Here is an 11546-nt window from a genome sequence, read left to right as displayed (position 1 = left end):
CATAATTGAAATATATTCGGGGGGCCAGATGCAGCCCGCGAGCCACCAGTTTGAGACCACTGTAGTAAACAACCAATGTTGATTGCATAGCATCATTTTATTTACATCTCATATTGTGACTGCCTTCACAGTGAGAATAAGTAACAGTAGTCTTCTCTATTGGTGAAGCATTACTTACTTGAAATATAGCACATTAGCATTAGCATTAGCATTAGTAGAGGCATATGATGCAAGAAAGCAAGCTTATTCAGCATCAGCCAAAAAAAAAAAAAAAAAAAAAAAAAACACACACACCACTCCCATTTCACCCCTCCGTTCGTTCGAAATACCTGTCCAGTTGAGCCTTAAATTTGTTTAGGCTATCAACTTCAACAACAAATGATGGAAGTCGGTTCCACCAACCAACCACCCGCTGGCCAAAGGCAAATTTCCGCACATCTATCCGACATCCGTCCTTCCTCAATTTGAATTTATGCCCTCTGAGGTGATTATTCTGAGCAAGATGAAGAATCCCATTGGCATTGAGCATGCTAAAACCATTCAAAGCCTTAATGCCACTACTACTACTACTACCACTACCCCATGCCACTACCACTACTACTAGTACTAATACTACTACTGCTACTACTGGCCCATTCTATTTTCTGTGCAATTTTTCGTTGTACTCATTACAGTCATTAGGCCTATGACAGACTTCCACTCTCGTTTTTGCTTTCCCAGTATTATTTCACACCAAACTCACTCAACAGTGCACTGTGAGTTTATATTAATTGGATGCACTTCCTTAGATTTTATGTGTTTCTTAATTAACAGCATAACTCCTCTCTTCCTCTCTATCTATCCATTTGTACTCTCCAAATTCGAATTCCCCGTTTCTAATATCTGTGTGACCCCACGTCTTTTATATTCCAACAATGTCCCCCTTTGATGTCTTGACGAGCACTTCAAATTCATGAAATTTATTTATTATACTGCTAGCATTGGTCTACAAGCTGGTATTATTATTATTATTATTATTATTATTAGCCATATGGTGCAAGGAAGCCTTAGGCTTATGATGCACCAGCCAAAAAAAAAAAAAAAATTTCCGAGTTACCCTGAGAGAGAGAGAGAGAGAGAGAGAGAAGTAGAAAGGAATCACCAAGGAAGAGAAGAATGATGATATCCAGCTCAGGATCCTGGGTGTGCCAAGCCCATATTCACCAGATGTGAGCCCCTGGGTTAATATACCTACACCTATTCTTATTCTTGGTTATCCTAACACAACTCATGTAATTTTTTGTGTTATGGTCAATGGCAGCCGTCCTTGAAACCCCCATCACTCCGTCTCCGACCTCTAGGACGCTGGCCATTCTAATAGAAATAGTGCAACTATCATCTTCACCTCTACCTGGTACTTTTTATCTTTAAGTTTGTGAATCCACTCTAACTAGTAGTTTTCCGACTTACTTAACGCTGCCTCGATAGCATCAGCAAACACTCTTGCACCCCCTTCTATTTAAGTGTATCTTATCCTTGTAAAAGTAGTCTCTCCTGTTAATAAGCACACACGACGCTGAGGAAAGTTCTACCCCATCAGCCTTGCACAATCCCTCCAGGCCCGAGATGATTGACAAGGCTCTCATCATATACTCCCTCTTACCGTGTTTGGGCAGAATTGCGGACACTTTCAAACTTAATCCGAACTCACGACTTTTTTTTTTAATATTAGCTGTATTTGTTAAATAAATCTGTAGATCTCCTACTCTTAATGTCATTAGTGCTAACGTGTACAACTGTATCACTTTCTGTGCCCTTAAAATATGATATCTGCTCTACAAGATCATCAGCTTTTGACCCTATTCCATCTATCCTTTTACACAAAAATTTTTATATTAGGGTTACCCTTATGTGATTACAAAGACCCGTATTTGTGTCTGCATATTGCTTGTGTTCTGTGGTCGATTTTCCTTGTTTTTCTGTAAGGTGATACCTGGGCAGACATCCTTTTTTACACGAAAAAAAAAAAAAATAAATAATAATAATAAAATAAAAAATACAAAAATTGGAATTATTATATTAGGGCCACCTATAATTTCTTAAATATGCCCGTATGCGTATTATGTCTGTAAATTGTGTGTTCTCCTGTCGATTTTCCTCTTTTGCTGGAATTTTGCTGGAAAAATCCCAGTTTCTGGGTGAAAAACCTTGCTGTCTATACCTGGTACCAATTAACTCATCAGCGGATTGAAAAAAGCTCATTAAAATTCCTCACGTCATTGGCGGGATTCGAACCCAGGCCTTTTCTACCTGGTTTGTGGAGAACGTTGACGATACCACTGTGATGCCCGCGCAAACATCCTTTTTACACAATATATTATTAGTCAAAGTGACAATAGAGTCACCGACAACAACAAACTCCTGTAGGACCAGCGCATTCTGCCTTGGACATTGTCGCTGTGTTGTCTGATGCACAAGGGTGAGTTAGGGCGTTGAGCTTGGCTGCTGGGAGCTTGATGGGCCCCTCATAGTAATATTTTCGAGGGGCATCTACTCCTCTAGTTTTCATATATGGCCATAGTTACGCAAACAGTAACTAAGCCACGTGAGGTAGTAGTAGTGTTCTATGTCTCTGAATTGCTTGGTTACTTGAACAGTTGGCTTATCTTACGTGATAAAAAACCGAGTTCCCGGAGAACAATTTATTCAACAGCTCCACATCGAGACCGAACAGGAGTCTGGTATGGAAAAAATTACCATATAAGTGTTATTCTCCTCAATCCACGACTGGCTTTTCCACATGTTGTAAAAGGCAAGCATTTACTGTTATTCTTAGCCATCTTTAATAGGGGTTCACATCTGGTGAGTATGGCCTTGGCACACCTAGGGTCTTGACCTGGATATCATTATTCTTCCCTTTTTTTGGTGATTCCCTTCTACTTCCAACTCTTGTTTTCTCTTTCTCTCTCAGGGTAACTGAGAATTTTTTTTTTTTTTTTTTTTTGGCTGGTGTAGCAAATTTGTCAAGCTTCCTTGCACCACATGGCTGATGATGATGATGATGATGTTGATAATTTAAGCCAGTTCTTATTACCGGCCCATACCCCGTTCTAGGGGATGGTGTTTCTTTTGCAAAGAAAGTGCATTAGATTGTTTTTAAAATGCTTATTTCATTAAGTGCATTAGAATATTTTAAAAGAATGTATATATTTTGTCGTGTGGCATAAAATATATAGGAATGTTTGATAATTAAATAAAATTGTTGTTCAATATAGCACTAAGCTTGAATGCATCGGTTACGCCATCCTTTGTCAAATCCGGGTTTTTTTTTTTTTTTTTTTTTTTGTTAATATTCGCTGTAGTTTATTTAGTGTTTCGGTCGTTGGCCCACTGTCTATCGTTGGTTCTCTTCGATATTCGTTTCGTATCAGAGAGTTCCAAGATGACACGTAAGTTTTCCATAAATTTTCGTGGTCTTTCTTTAATTTGTTATTTGAATGCAATTTGACAGAAGGTTAGGTATTCTGAAGCCTAATCACTAGTTTGGAAACCATCATGGTGTCTGTGCGTTGCCATTCGTGTTTTCTCCGTGTGTTGATAACAGGTTCCCTGCTTGTTACGTACTGCCAAAACATAATTTTGCGATTAGATATTATATATAAACAAAGCATATTGTATTTAATCTAACACTGTAATAAGTAAATACTTGAGTAAATAAATATACACACACGCACTTCCAACAAACTGATTTCATTTTTGATTTATTCTTAGATTCATTTTCCATACCCTAGATACCGTTATATCAGTGAAGGTGAAATTATGCATGTAGCTGCACGAGGAAACTTATTTGTCATGGTTAGTTTAAATTAACTCAGATCTCATTAATAAATAAAATTCAGTGTACATTAAAAGGCAAATTTATTAATGGAGTTGTTTTTTTTTATTTAAAAAGAAATATGTATGACCTATGTATTTGTTGTATGACCAGAATCCCCTTTTTTTTTTGAGGGATAGGGGACGCACCAAGTTTTTGTTTTGTAAAATAAAACACTATACAGTACATGCCGTAATAAATTATTTATTATTGCACACACAGAAAAGACTGCTGTTTTAACTTTTAAAACTGGGTCTAATTTTTTTTTTGATTTCTTAAAGTTACCAAGTTTTATTACTACCTGCTTAGTAATAAAGATTTATTACTAAGGTGATAGTAACAAAACTTAGACAACTATACTAATTGGAAGTGACAGTAAAAAAAATGAAATTAATATCTGGGGTGGGAATGACACATTGCACCCTATCATCCCCTCCTCCAGTCAGTTGTTCTACTCCAAAACCAGTATTTTGGTTCTTGAAAATTTAAGAACATTTTGTTGATTTAAACTCCATGGATAATTTTTGGTTTCTTGTTGAGGATCTCTTCAACAGTTTGTGTGTTATATGATAGAGAACGAATTATGGAGCAGCACAACCTTATGTAGCTGATAATTAGGTTGAATCCTGATCATGATGTGTGTATATAAATATATATATATAAACACACACATTCGTGAATGCTGCCAGGTTATATACACAAAACAAATTTGAATATTATCAGGATATTAGCAGAGGCATATGATGCAAGAAAGCAAGCTTATGCAGCATCAGCCAAAAAAAAAAAAAAATGCTCCCATTTCACCCCTCTGTTCGTTCCAAATACCTGTCCAGTTCAGCCTTAACTTTATTTAGCAATCAACTTCCACAACAAAGGATGAAAGTCTGTTCCGCCAATCAACTACCCTCTGGCTAAAGGCAAACCCACACATCTATCCTACAACTGTCTTTCCTCAGTTTGAATTTATGCACTCTCAGGTGATTATTCTGAGGAGGAATCCCATCAGCACTGAGCATGCTCAAACCATTCAAGGCTTTATACACCTCAGTCAGGTCACCTCGCAGGTGCCTAGTCTCCAGACACTAATCTGCAAAACTTAAGCCTTTCTTCGTAAGAGCAACCCTTCGTTCCATTCACTAATCTTGTTCCCCTTCTCTGTACTAGTTCCAACAGCTCTACATCCTTTTTAAAATGAGGCCTCCAGACCTGTATACAGTAAAGGTGTGGCCTGACCATTGACTTATACAAGGGGATAATCACCTCCTTATTCCTGCCAGAAAAATACTTGTATATCATTGACAAGACACCATGAGCTCTTGCAGACCATCTGCACTGCTCAGAAAACTTTATATCTGCCTGTACAATTACCCCAAGGTCCTTTTCATTCTCTACCACTGTCAGTTTAGTACCACAGAGTTGATACTCTCTGGTACTACACTGACATTACTTGTTTATTGACAAGTAATGTCAGTTTACTGACATTACATTAGTTGATACTCTGTGGTTACTGCCTCCCATAAGTAGTACTTTACATTATGTTAAACTTCATTTGCCACCTCTCAGCCCACTCAAATTTTCTTGATCCTGTTGCAGCAGTGTACTGTCTTTAGTGCCCTTAACAACCATGCCAACTTTCTATCATCTGCAGACTTGGCCATTAAGCCATCATCAATATCATTTATAAATACAGAAAACAACAATGGAACCAACACTGAACCCTGATGGACTCCATTAATAACATTAGACCACTAAGAGCAGTGTCCATTGATTACCACTCTGTCTTCTCCCACTCAACCATTCCTTTATCCATAGCAGCAAATTGCCTCCTATGCCACACTGTTCCAATTTGTGCAGCAGTCTTCCATGTTCAACAGTATCAAAAGCCTTTCTAAGATCCAAAATATGATATCAAAGTTATTTCTTGCATCCAGTTCCTCTGTGACCACATCATAGTATCCAATCAAATTTGTCAGACAAGACTACCCATTAACAAAACCATGCTATGTCTGAGCTATAACTGCAGTCTTGTCTAGATGATCCTGCAGTGCTTATTTAACCAGTGCCTCCATTAATTTCACTGAAACAGAAATTAAACTAACAGGTCTATAATTACTTGTGTCGCCCTTTGATCCTCCTTTCTGAATTGGGGTCACATTTGCGCATCTCCAGTCCATGGGCACTACTCTGAGTCCAAGGAAGTTCTCATAAATATGGCTAAGGGTTTGCTTACTTCCTTTGCTGCCTCCTTTGATATAACTGGACAGATCCCATCCACCCCGAGTGCCTTTTTTATGTTTATCTTCAACAATTTCTCCTCCGCTTTCCTCTCAGTTATTACAAAATCATCTAGCTCACTGCCAGAGTTTAATTCATCTCTGGCATCCCCCCCTCCCTGAATAACTCGTCATGGGTGAATGTAGATGCAGACTACTCATTTAGTTTGTTAGTCACCTGAGCAGGATCATCAACAGTTGAACCATGAATATCCAGTGGACCAATCTGATTCATCCCTTTCCTTCTAGAGTTTACATAGGTAAAGAAATCTTTGCTGTTTTTCTTTGCATCCATTGCCAAAGATTTTTAATAATCTGCCTTTGCCTGCCTAATCTCCTTTGTGACTTGGTTACAGACCAGCTTATATCTATCATAGGCTTCCATGTCACCCATTAATTTATATGTATCCCATGCATTTTTCTTCTTTGACTCATGTCTCATTAGTTCATCTGACATCCATTTAGGCCTAAACCCTGAACAATATTTTGTAGTTGTTATGTAAAGCCTAGTATCTTCCAAGATAAATACTTTGAATGCCTTCCATTTTGAATTTGCTGTTGATAACATCATCAGTTGGTCCCACCGTATAGAATTTAAATTATTATTATTATTAGCCACATGGTGCAAGGAAGCCTGAGGCTTATGTTGCACCGGCAAAAAAAAATCTCCCTATTACTCTGAGAGAGTAAGAGAGAGAGAGAGAGAGAGACAGAGACAAAAGGGAATCACCAAGAATGAAAAGAATGATGTTATCCAGCTCAGGACCCTGGGTGTGCCATGCCTGGGTGTGTATTGGTGTGATATAAGCAATGGGAAAACAACAATTAAAGGAGTGTGCTGTAGGCCTGATGACTGTGAGGAGTATAACAAACAACTATACAGAGAAATAGAGTAGTAGTAGTAGTAGTGGAAACTGCTGAGTTGTCAGGAGCTGGAGTGCAGTACCAGGGTTGAAGTCCCTGACTGCTGAATACGGTCAATCTGTCAACCCGCACTGGACCAGCGTGGTAGCTTATGGTCCATTTCCCTCAGCATGAATTGTTGAGGAGGCTTCCATCCTGCAGTGCGTTGATAATGGCTGCACTTTACTTTTTTTTTACTAGTGGAAAATGATGCAAAAAAAAGGAAGATTATATAGCATCAGCCAAACAAAAAAACACCATGCCTTCCAAGAATTTGTTTAGTTGTTGTTGTTATTTGATTTTTTGGAGCATTAGCAACTAATTCCATATTGCTCCGGGGATATGCGGTAGTCATTCCCTGACCTTTCGGCTTCCTCCGTATTTGGTGGTCACGGGCTCAAACCCTGGTCTAATCAAGAAGCATGTTCTATGCACTGCTGCTCCTGGCTACGGAGGTGCCTATTTTGTCTAGTGGACCAGTAAATCAGAATGTCTTATAATGGTGGATTTTAACTTTTCAGATATGGACTGGAAATTGTGGGTTCATCATACACACTAGCAAGACTTTTGTGGATTTGGTGGATTACTGTTTTCTGCAGGAGCATGTCAGAGAAACAAAAAGAGTAGGCAGTACTCTTTATCTGATTAGCAGCAGTGGTTCTTCACACATTAAGAGTCTGCAGTAAAAGACCCACTGGGTGGCAGTGATCACAATATATTGAAGTGGGATTTACTTAAGACATAACTACTGTCAAAGGTAGAAGGAAGGGCTTTTGTAAGGGTGACTACAGTGGTGTCTCACAATTTTTTAAATTCTATGCAGTGGGACCAGCTGATGTTACAAACATCAAGTTCTAAATGGGAAGCATTCACTGAGAAGTAATTGTAGCATATACTTAATTTTTCATACCAAATAAAAATACTGTTCAAGGCTTAGACTTAAATGGATGTCAGATAAAATAAGGGGACTAATGGCAAAGAAGAAAAATGCATGCAATACATATAACTTGTCATGTGGTACAGAAGCCTATGGTATTTATAATCTAATCTGAAATCAAGTTTCAAAGGAGATTAGGCATGCAAAGGCATATCATGAGAAGTCTTTGGCATGGGATACAAAGAAAAATAGCAAAGACTTCTTTACTATTTAAATACCAGAAGGAAGGGTACGAATCACATGGGCCCACTTCATATCAATTGTTCAGCTGTTGATCCTGCTCAGATTGCAGACAAACTAAGTATTTTGCATCTACTTTCAAACATGAGGAATTTTCTGGGCAAGTGGATGCCACAAGTTTATCAAACTCGAACAGGGAACTAAATTATTTTGTAATAACTGGAGGAAAGCGGAGAAGAAATTGTTGAAATTAAACATAAGAAAGGTATCTGGGGTGGATGGGATCTATCCAATTATATTTAAAGGAGGGAGCAAAGGAGGTAAGCAAACCCTTAGCCATAATTATAAGAGCATCTTTGAATTCAGAGGAGGTCCCTACAGACTGGAGATGTGCTAATGTATCTCCACTTCACAAAGGGGGATCAAAAGGTGACATGAGTAATTGTAGCCCTGTTAGCTAATGTCTGTTCCTCGGAAAATAATGGAGTCACCTTTGCTGGTAAGAGAAGTAATGCAGGATCATCAGGACAGGAATGCAATTATACTGCAGATGCTATTTGATCAGCCAGAGTGTGCATTTATTTCGGGTGGTCTTATCTGACTGATCTGATTGGATACTGTGATGCAGTAACAAGGAGCTGGATCCAAAAAATAATTTTGATATCATAAACAGTAAGCACCGGTTATAGTGATCACCGGTGCTTACTGTTTATGATATCAAAATTATTTTTCGCATCCAGCTCCTTGGTTATAGTGATCACTTCACGGCCTCCGTAGCCGAGTGGGCAGGAGCGGGAGTGCAGTAGCACACGCTCTTTGAGTAGACCGGGGTTCAAGCCCCTGACAACTGAATACGGTCGATCTGCCAATCCGCACTGCACCACCGTGGCAGATTATGGTCCATTTCCCTCAGCATGAATTGTTGAGGAGGCTTCCATCCTGCAGTGGGTTGATAATGGTTGCACTTTACATTTTTTTTATAGTAGCATTAGCATTAGTAGAGGCATTTGATGCAAGAAAGCAAGCTTATGCAGCATCAGCCAAAAAAAAAAAAAAACAACTCACTTCCACTTCACCCCTCTGTTCGTTCAAAATACCTGTCCAGCTGAGCCTTAAACTTATTTAGGCTATCGACCTCCACTACAAGGGATGGAAGTCTGTTCCACCAACCAACCACCCGCTGGCTAAAGGCAAATTTCCGCACGTCTATCCTACATCTGTCTTTCCTCAATTTCAATTTATGCCCTCTCAGGTGATTATTCTGAGCTAGAGGAAGAATCCCATCAGCATTGAGCATGCTCAAACCATTCAAGGCTTTATACACCTCTATCAGATCACCTTGCTGGTGCCTAGTCTCCAGACACTGTAATTTGCAAAACTTAAGCCTTTCTTCGTAAGAGCACCCCTTTGTTCCATTCACTAATCTTGTTGCCCTTCTCTATACTCGTTCCAGCAGCTCTACATCCTTCTTCAAATGAGGCCTCCAGACCTGTATACAGTACTCCAGGTGTGGCCTGACCATTGCCTTATACAAGGGAATAATCACCTGATTATCACTGCTGGAAAAATTCCTGTATATCATTGACAATACTCCATGAGCTACTCTTGCAGCCCGTCTGCACTGTCCAGAGAACTTCATATCTGCCTGCACAACCACCCCCAAGTCCCTTTCATTCTCTACCACTGTCAGTGTAGTACCACAGAGTTGATACGTTGCTCTGGGGTTGCTGTTTCCCATGTGTAGTACTTTACATTTGTCAATGTTAAACTTCATTTGCCACCTCTCAGCCCATCTGCTCAACCTTTCCAGATCCTGTTGCAGCAGCATAGTGTCAGTAGTGTCCTTGACAACCCTGCCAACCTTTGTATTGTCTGCAAACTTGGACATTAAGCTTGATATACCATCATCAATATCATTTATAAATGCAGAAAACAATAATGGACCCAACACTGAGCCCTGCGGGACTCCACTAATAACATTAGTCCACGATGAGCAGTGTCCATTGATTACCACTCTCTGTCTTCTCCCCCTCAACCACCCCTTTATCCATAGCAGCAATTTGCCTCCAATGTCACACTGCTCCAATTTGTGTAGCAGTCTTCCATGTGCAACAGTATCAAAAACCTTTCTAAGATCCAAGTATATAATATCAAAGCTATTCCATGCATCCAGTTCTTTTGTGACTGCATCATAATATCCAATCAAATTGGTCAGGCAAGACTTCCCCTTAACAAAATCATGCTGTGTCCGAGCTATAACTGAAGTCTTGTCTAAATGATCCTGCAGTGCTTCTTTAACCAGTGCCTCCATTAACTTTTCTGGAACAGAAGTTAAGCTCACAGGTCTATAATTACTTGTGTCAGCCTTTGATCCTCCTTTGTGAATTGGGGTCACATTTGCACATCTCCAGTCTATGGGTACCTCCCCTGAGTCCAAGGAAGCTCTCATAATTATGGCTAAGGGTTTGCTTACTTCCTTTGCTGCCTCCTTTAATATAACTGGACAGATCCCATCCACCCCGGGTGCCTTTCTTGTGTTTATCTTCAACAGTTTCTCCTCCACTTTACTCCCAGTTATTTCAAGATTCTGTAGCTTACTGTTAGAGTTGAATACACCTCTGGCATTCCCCTCGCTGAATAACTCCTCATGTGTGAATGTCGATGCAAAATATTCATTTAGTTTGTTAGCTACCTGAGCAGGATCATCAACAGTTGACCCATCAATATCAAGTGGACCAATTTGATTCATCCCCTTCCTTCTGGAGTTTACGTAAGTAAAGAACTCTTTGCTGTTTTTCTTTGCATCCCTTGCCTTCGCCTGGGATGCAAAGAAATTCGCCGTAATCTGCCTTCGCCTGCCTTACCTCCTTTGTAACTTGGTTGCATATCAACTTGTATCTATCATAGGCTTCTGTGTCATGTGTTAATTTGTAAGTATTCCATGCATTTTTCTTCTCTGCCATATGCCTCATTAGTTCATCTGACATCCATTTTGGCCTAAACCTTGAACAATATTTCTTAGTTGGTATGTAAAGCCTAGTAGCTTCTAAGATTAATTCTTTGAATGCTTCCCATTTTGAATTTGCTGTTGGTAACATCATCAGTTGGTCCCACTGTATAGAATTTAAATACTGTCTCAGTCCATCGTAGTCGCCTTTACAGAAGCAATAACCCTTCCCTTTACCCCTAATGGTAGTTACCTCTTTGAGTAAATCCCACTTCAGCACACTGTGATCACTGCCACCTAGTGGTTCCTTTATCTGCAGATTCTTAATGCATGAAGAATCGCTACTGATAATCAAATCAAGAGTATTACTCCCTCTAGTTGCCTCCTGAACATGCTGATGTAGAAAACAATCATCCGGTAAATCCCCAAAAGCCTTGCTAGTGTGTGAGTGAC

At 39.5% G+C, this 11546-nt stretch overlaps 1 protein-coding gene across 1 annotated transcript in view; it reads left to right on the top strand.

Moving 5' to 3' along the window:
* Positions 1-3318: 3318 nt before the first annotated feature.
* Positions 3319-11546, top strand: part of LOC150089339 (modifier of protein aggregation 4) — a 92457-nt gene continuing 84229 nt past the window's right edge. The window contains exon 1 of the mRNA XM_090368513.1: positions 3319-3428. Coding sequence (XP_090224639.1) covers positions 3422-3428 — 7 coding nt within the window. The 5' untranslated portion in view covers positions 3319-3421. The remainder of the gene's footprint in view (positions 3429-11546) is intronic.

Source organism: Mastigoproctus giganteus, chromosome 2, assembly GCF_048544385.1.
Source record: "Mastigoproctus giganteus isolate SK-2022 chromosome 2, ASM4854438v1, whole genome shotgun sequence".
In the NCBI taxonomy this organism is placed as follows: domain Eukaryota; kingdom Metazoa; phylum Arthropoda; class Arachnida; order Uropygi; family Thelyphonidae; genus Mastigoproctus; species Mastigoproctus giganteus.
This window is presented reverse-complemented; position numbering and strand designations above follow the sequence as displayed.